This window comes from Falco rusticolus, chromosome 19 (assembly GCF_015220075.1).
Source record: "Falco rusticolus isolate bFalRus1 chromosome 19, bFalRus1.pri, whole genome shotgun sequence".
NCBI lineage: Eukaryota > Metazoa > Chordata > Aves > Falconiformes > Falconidae > Falco > Falco rusticolus.
This window is the reverse complement of record NC_051205.1, coordinates 5448991-5463854: the sequence shown is the minus strand read 5'-3', so window position 1 is coordinate 5463854 and position 14864 is coordinate 5448991. Positions and strand designations below refer to the sequence as shown.

At 65.2% G+C, this 14864-nt stretch overlaps 1 protein-coding gene across 2 annotated transcripts; it reads left to right on the top strand.

Annotated features, from left to right (window-relative positions):
* Positions 1 to 1111: 1111 nt before the first annotated feature.
* Positions 1112 to 6419, top strand: LOC119159159 (keratin, type II cytoskeletal 8-like). 2 transcript variants are annotated; one of them, XM_037411747.1, is made up of 9 exons: positions 1112 to 1697; positions 2951 to 3159; positions 3710 to 3770; positions 3852 to 3947; positions 4039 to 4203; positions 4491 to 4616; positions 5148 to 5368; positions 5780 to 5835; positions 5925 to 6419. In XM_037411747.1, the coding sequence occupies exons 1-9, from the start codon at positions 1365 to 1367 to the stop codon at positions 6116 to 6118; spliced, it is 1461 nt and encodes a 486-aa protein (XP_037267644.1). In that variant the 5' UTR covers positions 1112 to 1364; the 3' UTR covers positions 6119 to 6419. The 2 variants fall into 2 exon arrangements, with proteins under 2 accessions (XP_037267644.1, XP_037267643.1); XM_037411746.1 differs by having other exon boundaries at positions 5922 to 6419.
* The last annotated feature ends 8445 nt before the right edge of the window (positions 6420 to 14864 follow it).

Here is a 14864-nt window from a genome sequence, read left to right as displayed (position 1 = left end):
TGCCACGCGCCGTCTCGGCCCAGTGCCCGCCGCTCCCGTGCGGGACAAGCCTGGTCCTGAGCCACCGCCGCGCCCGTGTCCCCATCCCAGCCCTCCTGCTGCCCGTGCGTCCCTGCAAGCTGGAGCGGCAGGTGGAGAGCTGTATGGCACGGCATGGCACGGCATGGCATAGCATGGTATGGCACAGTGTGGCATGGCATGGCATGGCATGGCACAGCACAGCACGACATGGCACAGCATGGCATGGCACAGCATGGCACAGCACGACATGGCATAGCATGGCATGGCACAGTGTGGCATGGTATGGCATGGCACGGCACAGCACAGGACTACATGGCACAGCACAGCACGACATGGCACAGCACAGCACGGTGTGGCATGGCACAGCACAACACAGCACAGCATGACACGGCACAGCATGGCATGGCACGGCACAGCATGGCACAACGTGGTGGGGACTCTGTATGGGTGCTGATCCTGACCCGGGGGGATCAGGTGCTCGGTCCAGCTGCTAAGCAGCCACAAACACACAAAATGTTCCTTTTTTGTGGGTTTTTCTCTGTTTTCAGGGCCAGGCTCTGTGCGGGCAGGGGGGCACGGGGGCAGGGGGGCTGATGGGGCTGGCTCAGTGCCTGGGGACACGGGCCTGGGGACATAGTTTGGGGACAGGGGCTGGGGACACAAGGCTGGGGACAGGAGCTGGGGACACAGCTTTGGGGATATAGGTTGGGGACAGGGGCTGGGGACATAGATTGGGGGACCCGGGCTGGGGACCCGGGGACCCCGGCACTCTCCAGCCGAGCTGGGTGCGAGGCTCAGTGTGCCTATGGCGGGAGGGGGGGGAGGCGGCAGCCGGGTTCCCTGGCCAGCTCCAGCCCCCCCACCCGGGGTCTCCCCGCCCTCAGCCCCCGCCCCTCCCGCCGGCAGCCCGCGCTCCGGGGGGCAGGACCGGCCCGGCGCATCCCGGCGCATCCCGGCGCATCCCGCCGTCCCGGCGGACCCGAAGGGGTTAAGGCGCAGCAGGTGCGCTCCCGTCCCTCCCATCCCGCTCCCCTCCCCCGGCTCCGGGATTTAAACCCGGGGCTGCGCACCCCGCCCCGGATCCGTCCTCCACAACCCGTCGTGCCCGTCCTGCCTGTCCTGCAACCGGCTCCTGCCGCGCCTCCCAGCCCTCTTGCAACCCTCTTGCAAACCTCTTGCAACCTCTTTGCAAGCCCCTTCCAACCTCCTTCCAACCTCCTTCCAGCCTCCTTCCAACCTCCTTCCAGCCTTCCAACCCCCTTGCCCATCTTCCAACCTCCTCCCAACCTTCCGACCCCCTTGCCCACCTCCCAAGCTCCTTGCCCACCTCCTCCCCACTCACCATGTCTGTCACCATCACCAGGAAGACCGTGCGAAGCAGCTCGGCCGTACCCGGCCGTTCCTTCAGCTCCCACTCCTACACCGCAGGCCCTGCCGTGAGGATGAGTACGGCCTCAGCCATCGGTGCCTACGGTGGGAGCCGCTACGGCGCTGGGTTGTACCGGGGTCCAGCTGTTGTGCCCGGGACAGGGGGCGGCATCACAGCCGTCAGTGTCAACCAGAGCCTCCTGACGCCCCTCAACCTGGAGATCGACCCCAGCATCCAGCGGGTGCGCAAGGAGGAGAAGGAGCAGATCAAGACCCTCAACAACAAGTTTGCCTCCTTCATCGACAAGGTGGGGCTGGGCTGGGGTGAGACCCCATGGGGAGAGGGCTGGGACCACCCTTTGGAGCTCCTGAGCCCCTCAGGGACCTCCTGGCCCCTTCAGGCACATCCTGAGCCCCTTGGGGACATTGTGACCCCCCTCAGGGACCTCCTGAGCCCCTTGGGGACCTCCTGGCCCCTTCAGGCACATCCTGAGCCCCTTGGAGACGTTGTGACACACTCGGAGAAGTCCTGACCCCCTCGGTGACATGCTGGCCCCCATGGGGACACCCAGACCCCCATGGGGACACCCTGACCCCTTTGGGCACATTTTGGACCCCCTTGGGGACCTTCTGGCCCTCCTGGGGACACCCAGACACCCTTGGAGACATCCTGACCCCTTTGGGCACATTTTGGACCCCCTTGGGGACCTCCTGGCCTCCCCTGGGGACACGCAGCTGGCTGTGGGGACACCCGGTCCCCTCCCAGGGCTGGGGACATGGCGGCTGAGCTGGCGGGCAGGGATCGGCGCCAGGGCGGGATGGGGGGGGGGCATTGTTGCTGTGGGGAGCAGCGGGGGTCCCCCCCCCGAGGAAGCAGCTAGCGCTGGGGTGGGCGCCCCCCTCCCACGGCACCCAGCACCCTCCTCCCCCTGCACCCGCTTCCAGGTGCTCCGCTGGGGCTGCGCTCCTTGCCCCGGCGCAGGCTGGCGGGAGGACGGGGGTCCCCTGGGGGTCCCCCCACGTTCCAGCCAGCACCCCAGGCTCGGACCCCAGGTGGCACCTGAGACCCCAGGCTTGTGCCCCAGAGCTACCCCAGGACTGCACCCAGGGCTCCCAGACTTACACCCCCCACTCCAGAAGCATCCCAGACCCGGGTTGCACCCCGGGACCCCAGAATTTTGCCCAAGACCCCCTGGCTTGTGCTTGGGACCCCAGATTTGCTCCCAGGACCCCAGATTTGCCCCCTGCCGCCCCTCTCACCCTCTGCCCCTTGCAAACCAGCACGCAGGACTCCCCAGCCTTGCACCCAGGACTCCAGCCTTACACCCCTGCTCCAGTTTGCCCCCAGGACCCCAGATCTGCCCCCAGGACCCCAGATTTGTCCCCTGCCACCCCTCTCACCCACCTCAGCCTCTGCCCCTCGCACCCCAGCACCGAGCACCCACCTCCATGACCCACCCCATGTACCAGAGCCCACCCCCAGGGAGGGATCCATGGCAGGGACCCCCAGGGAGGGATCCAGAGGAGGGGGGGATGATGCTGACCCCCCCTGCTCCGGCAGGTCCGGTTCCTGGAGCAGCAGAACAAGATGCTGGAGACCAAGTGGAGCCTGCTGCAGACGCAGAAGACCACCCGCAGCAACATGAGCGGGCTCTTCGAGGCGTACATCAGCAGCCTGCGCCGCCAGCTCGAGGGCCTGGGCCAGGAGCGCCTGCGCCTGGAGGCCGAGCTGGGCAACATGCAGGGGCTGGTGGAGGAGTTCAAGAACAAGTCAGTCCCCCCCGGCCCCCCGAGCCCCAGCCCGGCTGCTCATGCCCCTCTGAGGGTGGCTGCTGTGGTGGGCGCGGGTGGGGATGTGTCACGGGCTCCCCCTGTGCTGTCCCCACCTGTGGGTGCTGTGTCCCACCGTGTCCCTGAGGTGCTGGTGGGTGGTTGGGGGTGCTGGGATGGGGTGGGAGCGTCCCCTCCGGCTGTCACTGCAGGGTAGGGGGGTTCTTGCGCTGCAGGGGGCACTCTGTTGGATGGGTCCCTGTGTCCTCATACCTACGTGTCCCCATGCCCCTGCATCCCTGTGTCCCCATATCCCCACATCCCTGCATCCCTGTGTCCCTGTGTCCCCATATCCCCATGTCCCTGCATCCCTGGGTCCCTATATCCCCATGTCCCCATGCCCTTGCATCCCTGTGTCCCCATACCCCATATCCAAATGTCCCTGCATCCCTGTGTCCCCATACCCCATATCCACCTGTCCCTGTGTCCCCATGTCCCTGCACCCCAGTGTCCCCCACGCCTGGCTCCAAGCCCTCCCCTCCTCTCCAAGGTACGAAGAAGAGATCAACCACCGCACCGAGAAGGAAAATGAGTTTGTTCTGCTCAAAAAGGTGAGGGGGGTGCCCGGGTCTGTGGGGGGGGTGGGGTGCTGGCGGGGCCGGGGGGGCTGACAGGCTGGTGCTGCCCCCCAGGACGTGGATGAAGCCTACATGAACAAGGTGGAGCTGGAGTCGCGGCTGGAGAGCTTGACCGACGAGATCAATTTCTTGAGACAGCTTTACGATGAGGTAGGGGGTCCCCTCCTTTGGGGGGGGGGGGGGGGGCACACGTGCACCGAGTTGTGGGTGCTCAGCCCGGCCCCCCGCTCCTTGCCTGCAGGAGCTCCGGGAGCTGCAGTCCCAGATCTCCGACACCTCCGTTGTCCTCTCCATGGACAACAACCGCCGCCTGGACCTGGACGGGATCATCGCGGAGGTGAAGGCGCAGTACGAGGACATCGCCAACCGCAGCCGCGCCGAGGCTGAGAGCATGTACCAGATCAAGGTGAGCCACCGCAGCCTTCCTCCTTCCTCCTCCTCTCCCCGGCTCGTACCCGCCACCCCGCCGGGTGAGCCCCCTCCCTGCCCCGGAGCAGGCAGCTGCTGTGTGGGAGAGATCCCAGCTCCGTGCAGAGCCAGCAGCAGCTCCGGCAGCCCTGCCCGCAGCATCCCCCCCGGCGTGGGCACCTCCCGGCTCCTTGCTCCCCGGTTTTGGGGTGTTGGGGGAAGGGGAGCTGTTTTTTTTGGGGGGGATGCCCATCTGTCTGCATCCCACCTGCTCTACCGCCGCAGTATGAGGAGTTGAAGACGACGGCGGGGAAGCACGGCGACGACCTGCGCAACACCCGCAGCGAGATCAACGAGCTCAACAGGCTGATCCAGAGGATCCAGGCGGAGATCGAGGCGCTCAAGAACCAGGTCTGGGAATGGCCCCTGGGGTGGGAAAGCAGGGAGACGCTGCCCGCTCCCGCCGCTCCTCCCCTCCTCTGCCAGCACCCCAGTGGCCTCCCCGGGCTTTGAGCTTCCCCAGCCGCCTGTGGACCCCCGCAACCCCCACCCTTGGTAGTCCCAGATGGAAGGAGGGATCCATACGTTGGAGATGTGGAGGGCGTGGGCATAGCCTGTGTGTGGGGGATGCTGAGGGGGGGGCAGGAGATGCTGAGGTGTGGGGGATGTTGTAGGGTGGGGGATACTGGGACGTGGGGGATGCTGGAGGGGGAGAGATGCTGGGGGTGTGGGAGGATGCTGGGAGCAAGGGATGCTGAGGGGCAGGGGGTTCTGGGGGCGTGAGGGATGATGGGGGGGCCTGGGGTGCTGGGGGTGAGGGATGCTGTGACATGGAAGATGCTGGGACGTGGGGAGTGCTGGGGCACAGGGGATGCTGGGGCAGGGGGGACCCCCGCAGCCCCTTTTCCAGGTCACCCCCTGCCCCGTGGCTGTGCGTTGCAGCGAGCCAGCTTGGAGACCGCCATCGCGGAGGCGGAGGAGTGCGGGGAGCTGGCCCTGAAGGATGCCAAGGGGAAGCTGGCTGAGCTGGAGGCAGCTCTGCAGAAGGCGAAGCAGGACATGGCCCGGCAGCTGCGCGAGTACCAGGAGCTGATGAACGTCAAGCTGGCCCTGGACATCGAGATCGCGACCTACAGGAAGCTGCTGGAGGGCGAGGAGAGCAGGTGGGGGCTCCCCTGTCTCGCTGGCACCTGGAGGGGGTGACACGATGGGTCCCCCATCCCATATCTTGTATCCCACACCCTGCATCCCGGATCCCATGGGCACCCCATGTCCAGAAGGCATCCTGCTGCCCACAGGCATCCTGTGGGTATCCCACGTCCTGTGGGCATCCAATGGGCATCCTGCGTCCCACAGGCATCCTGTATCCCATGAGCATCCCCCATCCCATGGGCACCCCACATCCCATGGGCATCCCATAGCCCCAGCCCCCCATATCTGCAGCTCAGGGCTGTGGCCATGACCATGAGGACCCCACGTCCCCCTGCTACTGCCTCCCCCCAGCCTCAGGCCTGTCCCTTAGCCCCCACCCTGACACCCATCATGTCCCCCCCCGCCCAAATCCCTCCCGGCAGGCTGGAGTCCGGCGTGCAGAACCTCAGCATCCACAGCAAGACGACGGGGTACTCGGGTAAGGTGGGGGGATGATGGGGACCCCTCCTCCTTGGGTGCTACCACTGGGTGCCATGATGCTCATGGCTGGTCCCTCTCCCCCAGCAGCTGGCTTCAGCGGGGGCTTCAGTGGGGGCTTCGGGGGAGGCTTTGGCACCTCCTTTGCCAGCTCTGGCTATGCCGTGCCCCCCCCGGTTCTGGAGAGCGCATCCCTCCCCAAGTCCCGCGCCATCGTCATCAAGAAGATCGAGACTCGTGACGGCAAGTTGGTGTCTGAGTCCTCCGACGTCCTGGCCAGCTGAGCCCCCTCTGCTGGGGGTCCCTCCGCCAGAGCCACGGGGTCTGGCCTGCAGATGGATGGGACCCCCGACACCCCCCCCCCCCCCCCCCCCCCCCGGCAAAGGGCAACCTGAGCCAGTGCCCCCCCGGGCCCCCCCGAGGGCTCCAATCCCCACCTTGTCCCCAACATCCCCCCTCCCTCCGTCCTGGCTCCTCCCCCCATGTCCCCATCGGAGCTGGGGGAGGGGGGGGGAAATGGGGGCCCCCGGCCCCCTCGAGGGGCTCCTGCCGGCTCCGAAGCTGGAATAAAGCCTTCGAAATACAGGGGTCTGGTAAACGCCGGTGCCAGGAGCTGCTACTCACGGGGAGGTGGGGGGCTGGGACAAGTATCCACGCTGGGTCAGGGGTGCCAGGACCCATCCTGGGCTGCCAGGGTCTGTCTTGGGGTGTTGGGGTCCATCCCTTGGGGGCCAGGGTAGATCCCAAACTTCCAGGCTCCCTCCTGGCGTCCCACAGGCCGGGACCCATCCCTTGGGTACCAGGATCAATCTCTGAGTGCCAGGATCTGTCTTGGGGTGCTAGGACCCCTCCCGGGGTGCCAGGATCTGTCTGGAGATGCTAGGGTCTGTCTGGGTGCCAGGATCCATCCCAAACTGCCAGGGTCCCTCCTGGGGTCTCTTGGGTGCCAGGATCAGTCCCTGAGTGCCAGGTTCTGTCTTGGGGTGCCAGGACCCCTCCCGGGGTGCCAGGATCCATCCCAGCCTGCAAATCCCAGTGCAGCCCGTGCCACACAATGTGTTGTGGCTCCCCAGCACCAGCCCACACGGGCGTTAATTACGGCCCTCATTAGTGCTGGCTGTAACGAGGCTGCGGCCAGCGGTGTTCAAAATCCAAATCCTGCAGGGTTTTCCCCCAGACCAAGGTTCCTGCTGGGATCCAAGTGATGGATCCTCAAGTCTGTCTTGCATCGCCCGGATCCAGGAGCTGCCCCAGGCTCAGCTCCACGGGGTTCTGCAGTGTCTCGGAGGGCTGAGCCCCGGGGTGCTGCCAGCAGGAAAGCTGTGGGAGCCTTTTATTTTCAGCTGCCTCTGCACCCCAAAAAGCTGTGGGATCGCCCCACCTGTGGGGTCTGCTGTGCCAAAAGTGGGGCCAGAGCGGCCCCAGGTCACCCAGGGGGGAGGAGACACCCACTGGGTGCCCACCTGTGTCCCCTCAGTCTGGAGTTGCAGCGAGGGAGTGGAGCAGCCCAGTTTGGGGACCCAGCCCCCTCCCCCCCCCTTGACATCCAGCCCCGGGAACAGGGGGAGGGGGGTGTTTAATGGGGTTTTCCACCCCGACCCCCAGGAGGTGACGGGGGACATGACCAGGGCCATCGGAGCTGCTGGGGGCAGAGACATGGGGGGTGGGGGCCCCGGCTGGGAGCCACCCCCGGGGTGTTCCCGCGGGGGGGGCAGGGGACAGGGACCCTGGCTCGGAGCCGGGATGCAGACGGGGACTTTGCCCTTTGGTTAATAATTAGCGGCACAGGCTCGTCTGGGCTGGGACCGATCCTGCTCCCACGGCGGGGCGGCGGGGGGAGGATTTGGGGGTTCGGGGTGGGCTGCGGGCAGCTTCGGGGGGCCCGTGCCATGGTGGTGGTGGGCTCAGCATCCCCCCGGCACCGCTGGCCCCTCCGGTGACCCCTTAGCGGGGGGGGGGGGGGGGGGGGCTCTGAGATGGGTCTGGGGGGTGTCCCCAGGGTATTGGGGTGCTGCAGGGGTTGGGGTGCAGCCTCCCGCCTCCCATTCCCGGTCCGGAGGTGACACCTGGCGTTTGCACCATCAGCCTCCGCTGCAATTACCGCTTGCAGCTAATTAACATGCTCCGGGGGTTGGGGGGTGTCCCCTGTCCCCCCCTTCTCCCTCCTTACAGGGCACGGTGCCCCCAGCCCTACCAGTCTGCACCCCAGGGGCTTGGGGGGGGTCCCCCTCAGTTTTTGGTGCGGTGAAAGGGGGGGGGGCTGCAGGATCAGCCACCGGAGGCTCCCCGCGAGCAGCCCCCCGACACCCCCCGGGCCGGGGGGGCCCCGAGCATCTGCGGGGGCCCTTGGGCCACAGTGGGGCTGGTGCCGGGGTTAGGGTGGGGGTTGACACAGCTGCCCCTCCCTCCAAAAAAAAAAAAAAAAAAGGGGGGGGTGGGAGCAGCCGCAGTGCACAGGCTTCCCCCCTGCCCGGGGATGGGATTAAAGTGGGGCCACCGCCCTGCACCCCCTTTTCTGCTCCCCCCCCAACTTCAACACCACCCCGACCCTGCCTTGGGGTTGCCTTTGGTGGGTGCCCCGCCCCCCGCCCCCCCCCGGGATGTAACCAGGTCCCTTGGGGCACACCCTGCCTTTGTGGGGCTGGGGGCCGGCTTGAGGGTCACTGGGGTGCTTGGGAGGGAGGAAGGGGTTGGGGACCCCCCAGGGCTTCGTCCTCAGCCCCTATAGCAGCCCCCCCCTCCCGATGGTTTTGGGGTTCACGGGGACGCTGGGGGGCGGCAGAGGAGCAGCGATGGGTGGCGGCGGCTGCAGGTCCGGGGGGGGGGGGGGCGGGGCAGGAGCTTGGGGTCCCCCCTGGTCCCCAGGGAGGGTGGGTGGGGGTAAGCCGAGACTGCGGGGTCCCAGCCCAGCCCTCACCCCCGGCTTCAGGCCCCCTCCGAGCATCTGGGGGGGCTGGATGCACCCGGGGGCTTGAGGTGGGAGGGGAACAGCCCCGGTGTGGCCGGTGGGCTGAGTCTGGAGGGGGCCCATGGACCCCCCCGTTGGGCAGAGTTGGGGGTCGTGGGGACCTTGCAGGGAAAACTGAGGCACGGGGCGGGCTGGCCAACCCAACGTCCCGGGACAGCTTGAGCCCCCCAAGGGTGGCAGCTCAGTGGGACCCCCAGGATGCAACCTCGTGCTGCACAGGGTGCCAACTGGAACCAGGGAGGGGGGCTGGAAGGGACCCCCCCCCCCGCCAAAACATCACCGTGTCTGGGTTCCAGCACCACTGCTAAGCATAACCCCCTTCCCGGGGACACACACCCCACAACCCGGGTATGGGGCACCCATGGGTGCTGGCACAGCTGGATCCCGGCTGGCAGGACCAGGCAGGCCCTGGCAGCACTGGGACAGGCTGGGGGGGGGTCTGGGGGGGGTCTGGGCATGGTGCGGTGCTACTCCGGGTTTCAGTGTCACCCCACCCTGCTGGGACTGGGGACACTGAGGGGGACGACACATGACCTCGAGGGTCCCTGGCATCACCCCGCGGCTTTGTGGGCCCCCGACGGTCCTTGGGGGGGGGTGTGTTTAAAATCACCCACCACCTGCGGAAGAAGTCCCAGGACTGGGGAGGTGATGCCCTGAGTGGGGAAACTGAGGCAGGGATGCAGCTGGGGGACCCCCCAGGGGAGATGGGTCCCCGCTGGCAGGATTTAACCCTACAGAGCATGGCGGGGGTCCATCCCAGGGGGCTGGTGCACCCCAGGCTGGGGGGGGACATGGGGGCAGGCTGAGGCCTGACACAGCTCGTCCCACGGGTGGGGCGGGGCCGTGACTCACCCCACCGACGTGCCCGTGCGCTGCCCACGTGTTTTTCAGGTACCCCCAGGCTGGGAAGGGGGGGTCCCTGCTCCTTTTGGGGTGTCCCAGGGTCTGGGGGGAGTGGGTGGGGGGACCAAGACACCTGGGTTTCTCTTGGGCTGTGGGGGAAGCGGGGTGATGGGGTTTGGGGGTCCTGAGCGCATGGGGGGGGGGTTAGGGGCTTGTGGTGGGCGCTGGAGGGGACAAGGAGACCCTACCCGGTGGGGGTCTCCTGGCGCCAGGACCCCGGTGGTGGAGGAGGGAGCTGAGCCCCCAGCTCAGGTGCTTTGTGCCCCCCCCAACTTTCCTGCTGGAATTGGGACCTGAACCCCCCTTTATGCCTCTGGAGGACCCTCTGAGCCTTCCCCCACCCCAATCCCCCCCAGAACAGGCTTCTTCACCCGCCAACCCCCCACCGTGCCCCCCCCCCCCAGCTTTGGGGTCCCCTTTGCCAGCGATGTGATGCTGCAGGGGGGGTGGGAACAAACAGCACCCATGGAGGGGACCCCCAAAATCCAGGTGCTGAGGCGGCGTGCGCCCACCCTCGCCCGTGTGCAGGGGCGTCTCGGGGGTCCCTGCCCCACAGCGGGGGCTGCCCCCCCGCGCCGCCGGAGCCCAGGCGTGGCTCGGCCGGGGCGCAGCAGCAAGACCCAGCTTGCACCAGCGTTTCATGCCTGTAATTAGCGTCGGGGGCAGGATCCACCCAAAGCTTCGCTCCTCACATTTTCACACGCACACCCCTGCGCCCTGCCCGGGGTGCTGCCCTCCCCCCGGGAGCCCCCAACCCCCCCTGGCCCCCAGCCCCCCCCCCCCCCCCCAAGCCCCCTCCTGCCCTTTTGGCCTCTTCCCCCCCGTGACTCCTCATGGGGGTGAAGTGTTCACCCCCTTCCTGGGGTGAAGCATCCCCAGACCCAGCATGTTTTGGGGAGGGTGTTGCTTTTTTGTTTTTATTTTTTGGGAAAACACCCCGGGATCAGGCATGGGGCATCCCCTGGGTGCTGGTCCGGGGGGGGGGCGGGAAACAGGGACGAGGTGGGATGGTGGGGAGGGATGGACTCGTTTTTAGGGGGTTGGGGTGGATGGTTCAGCTTCTGGGAGCATCTCTGCCCTTTAGAGGGTGCTCTGCTTTTGCTGTTGTTGCCCGGCACACCCCAAGGCATGGGATGGGTGGATGGATGGACGGGTGGACGGATGGATGGACAGATACAGGGACATCCCATGGGGTGCAGTGCCCTGGGTTCCTGCCTCCACCACTCCACAGATGCCTTCCCCCCCGCCCCCCAAGTTCATCCTCAGGGTGACCCCAGCAGCCAGTGGAGGGGGTAATGCTGCAGAAAAGCCACTTGCCCTCTGCACTGGGAGGCTGTTGGGCCCCAGATCCCCCTGGATCCTGATGGCTAAACCCCACCGGGGCCGGGCTCCTCCAGCGTGGGAAGAAAAGGGGAAATAGGTGTCCAGGGGGTCTTTATTCCCACGGGATGGGGCTGTACGGGAGGATGGATGCGCTGGCCTTGCTTGGGCTGCTGGGATGCCATGGGACCTCCCTCACCCCCCGGGTCAACCCTTCCCCTGCCTGGGAGAACCCCCACCCTGTCCCCCTCAGAGCAGGTCCTCATCTCCTGGTGAGCGGGGTGTGTGTCCCGTGGGGGGCTGCCCTGCTTCCCGCTTTGAGTCCAAGTGGATGCTCCTCCTGGCCATGTCCGAGATGATCCCTAATTTCATTTCATGGGAGACCTGGCTCTGTTTTTCCCACCGTGGAGCCTGGGAGGCAGGGCTGGGACTCGCGGTCCCCTGGGGTGGGGAAGGGTGCTCAGCCGGCATCCTGGCAGCATCCCGCGCCACGCAGGATGGCAGGGGACAGCAGGAGAGGTGGCACCCAATGGAGGTGCCAGTGGCATCACCATAAGAAGAAGAATTATTGCAGTTATTAGTATCCCTCACGGAGGGCTGCCATTCCCAGAAGAAGGGGTTGCCTGTGAGCTACGTGTTAGCAGCAGCATTTATTGCGAGGAGGCTCCGGAGCAAGCGCCCGGGGCGCTTCGCTCTCTGCAATCACAGCTCTGACAGGAGTGGGGTGCCGCCCGTCTTCTGCAACGCATGGCTTTGATCTCTCTCGGGACCCACCTTGTTATTTCTGCTTTTATGATTCCCAGCTCACGTCCCAGCCCTGCAATTTGCCAGGCCAGTAATTGCCTGGTGAGCAGCCGGGAGTCTCTCGCTCCTTTGCTGTGGGACTAAGCGGGGTTTTCTCAGTGGAGCGCAGTCCCGGGGCAGCTTTGGGGTGAAAGTGGGTGTATTTGGGCTCTGGTTTGGCTCCGCTTACCCCCCATTGATGTTATGGGTGCTGCAGTTGGATGCTGCGTGTGTTTTGAGCCCGTTTTAGTGGTCCCCTCACCCACAGGGGTACCTGTGGGTACGGGTATCCCGAGTAACCAGCTCTGGGCTTGACACCCGGGCTCATCCAGAGCCTTTTTTGCCCCCCCAACAGGGACACCCCCCTTCTTCCCACCCCTCTTTGCTGGGAGAGGAGCTGGCTTGTGGGTGCAGCCACTGATGCACCATCAAAGAGCTCTGTGGGCTCACTCGCCTGCCCCGGTTGAATTTCTCTCTTTCTTTCCTCTATTTTGCATGTGAGACCTGGCCTGTGGGGAGAACAAGCAGTGAGACCGGAGAACCCAGCATCACCCTCTGCCGAGGGGCTGCGCTTGCTGCTGTGGGCTTCGGAGCCCACCCATGGCTTTGGGGAGCTTCCCTGGCTCTGAAATACTCCCAGTATAAACTGGTGTTGCAGCCAAGGGAATGTGCTGCTCCCACTGTTGCCATCCCTATGATCCTAGTAAGAGATGCTGAGCATCCTCAGCTCCTGGTGGGATAAATCCCAGTTTTTGTCTGGGCATGGTGCCTGGTGCAGGTGCCAGGTGCCAGGTGCCATCATTCATCTCCTCTGAGGTGCACAGAGCGCGCCTGCTTCTCCGTTGAGCCTCAAGACCCTCATGTCCCTGCACCAGTACCCGCCAGTAGATGAAGGGTGACCCATGGCAGATGAAGCCGCTGCCCTGGTGGGAACCCAGCCTGGGGGTCCCTGCCCTGCAGCTGCCGCCCCACCGCAGCGAGGACCTGCTGCAGATGCTCAGTTGTGCCCCGGTGAATGCGCCTGTGCCCAGCTCTCCTGCCATGGCCTTGCTGAGCCCCGAGGAAGTCTCAGAGCCTCGTTAAAGAAATGCAGCCGTCTGCATTAGTGGAGCTGCAGAACCTCTTGGGATCAGGTTTTGCCTCTGGGCAAGGGTTAGCATGCAAAGAAGCAGGTTATTTATATCCTTCCATGGGAAGAACCTATTTTCTCTTCCCAGCACCTCGTTCAAGCCTGGCCTGGTGAAGCTCTCGGCAACATGTGGGTCTGGGGTCTGCCCGCTGTTCTCGTGGAGAGGGGACCCAGTGGGGTGGGTGTGTGTGGGACTTGCTGCCGAGCCAGGGGACCAGCAGCTGCCGAGCTCCTGGACCTGCTCGGTGGCGTGTCCAGGTCCCCAGGAATGGAGCTTTAAGCCCGGCAGGAACCTGATGTTGAGGTTTTATCTGGATTTCTGAGCTACGAGCTGGTCTTTAGGAGGAGGACACACGTCTTCTGCATTTGGAAACATCTAATTTCTGTGGCGCGCTATGTCAGCTCTGCTACCGTCATGGCTCTTGCGAGCAGAGTGGAGCTGCTGGGATCTGCCGTCTCCTCCCAGTTGGCCGCGGGGGAGGCGGGAGAGGCGGCGCGGGCAATTGCAGTGGGGCTGGGCTGGTCCGTGGGCTCTGTCTCCGTTCCCCACCCCACAGCTTTGGGAGGAAGGTCACCTCCCCAGTGCTCTTCCCACCCAGGGGTGCTCATCCCGAGACTTTGCTATTGCTGCTGGGTCACTCTGTGCTGGCACTGGGTGGCTGCTGGTGGCCAACGTTGGGTCCTCAGGAAGCGCCGCTGCCACCGGTGCTTCACTCCAGGTGCGCCGACCAACCCAGCAAGTGCTGGAGCATCTGAGATGCTCAGCCCTGGGATGCAGGATGGATTTGGGAGGGAGGCCCAGTGTCCCGGCGTGGTGGGACAGGTTTTCCCACCCCACTGTGGTGGGACAGGACTGCGTGGGTGTAGCAGGGCGCTTTGCTGGCCCAACAGCCGGCTGCTTGGGCAAGCGCCTCGGCCGGCAGCGAGCCAGCAGCCGTGCCAGGAGTCGGTGGCGGAGCCACCCTGGGAACTCCCGGCAGCTACGCTCTCCGCCTGGGCTCAAACAGGTTCCTTCGGTTTCTCAGCCCATCTGCCAGTTGCGCAAGGCTGGGGAGATGCAGCCGCCGCCTCCTTTCCTGGCCAGAGCCGAGTTCAAGCCGCTTTCCTCCTCACCCCGACCAAGTCCCCACCGGCGGCTGGAAAACCGGCCATCCTGGAGCCTGGGGCGAGAGGGGGTTTCCAGTGGGACCAGGGCGTGCAGGATGCTCGTTGCCAAAGGGGAGCGTGAGCTTCCCTGTTCCCTGCAATGCAAATCCCCTCGGGCTGAAAATCCGGCAGTTCAATGAATGCCCGATGTGGCTGGGGAGGAAAAGTGCCCCCCCTCCTGCAGACGTGCACCCGAGCCCAGATTTTCATGTTTGCAGAATAAAAAAGCTGGGGGTGAATGGGTTCGGAGCTGAAACTGCTTCCCCAAACCTCTCCCACGAGCGTCTGCAGTCAAAGGGATGATTATAGAGTTGGATTTTATTGTCATGGCTTCAGCGGCAGCTTGTGGTTTGGGGGGAAGTTTTATGGCTTTTTTTTTTTTTTAACGCTGGGATAAATGGGGATCCTCTGTTGGAAGGCATCTTCAGACACCTCTGCTCATTAAAATATAAATTAAAAGCGGTTAAGCAATTAAGTTGTATTTGTTTTTTTAAAGTCTGCTGATGGGCCGGCGCAGGAGTGGCTTTGCCAAGTGCCACGTGCTGTGGAGGGGGCTGGTGGCTGGAGACCCTGCCAGGATGCTCAGGAAACATCCTGGCAGTGCCTGGAAGGCTTCCAGCCCAGGGCAGGGGGGGTGGGACCAGCGTGGGGCAGAGCTCCTCAGGCTGGTGGTGGCATCTCGACCCTGCTGAGGATGGGGGAAGGTGTGCGGCACAGAACCACTGAGGTCCTGTCCCCTCCTCCCTGCCCCTCCAGGCTCAATGCACCCGAGTGATCTACA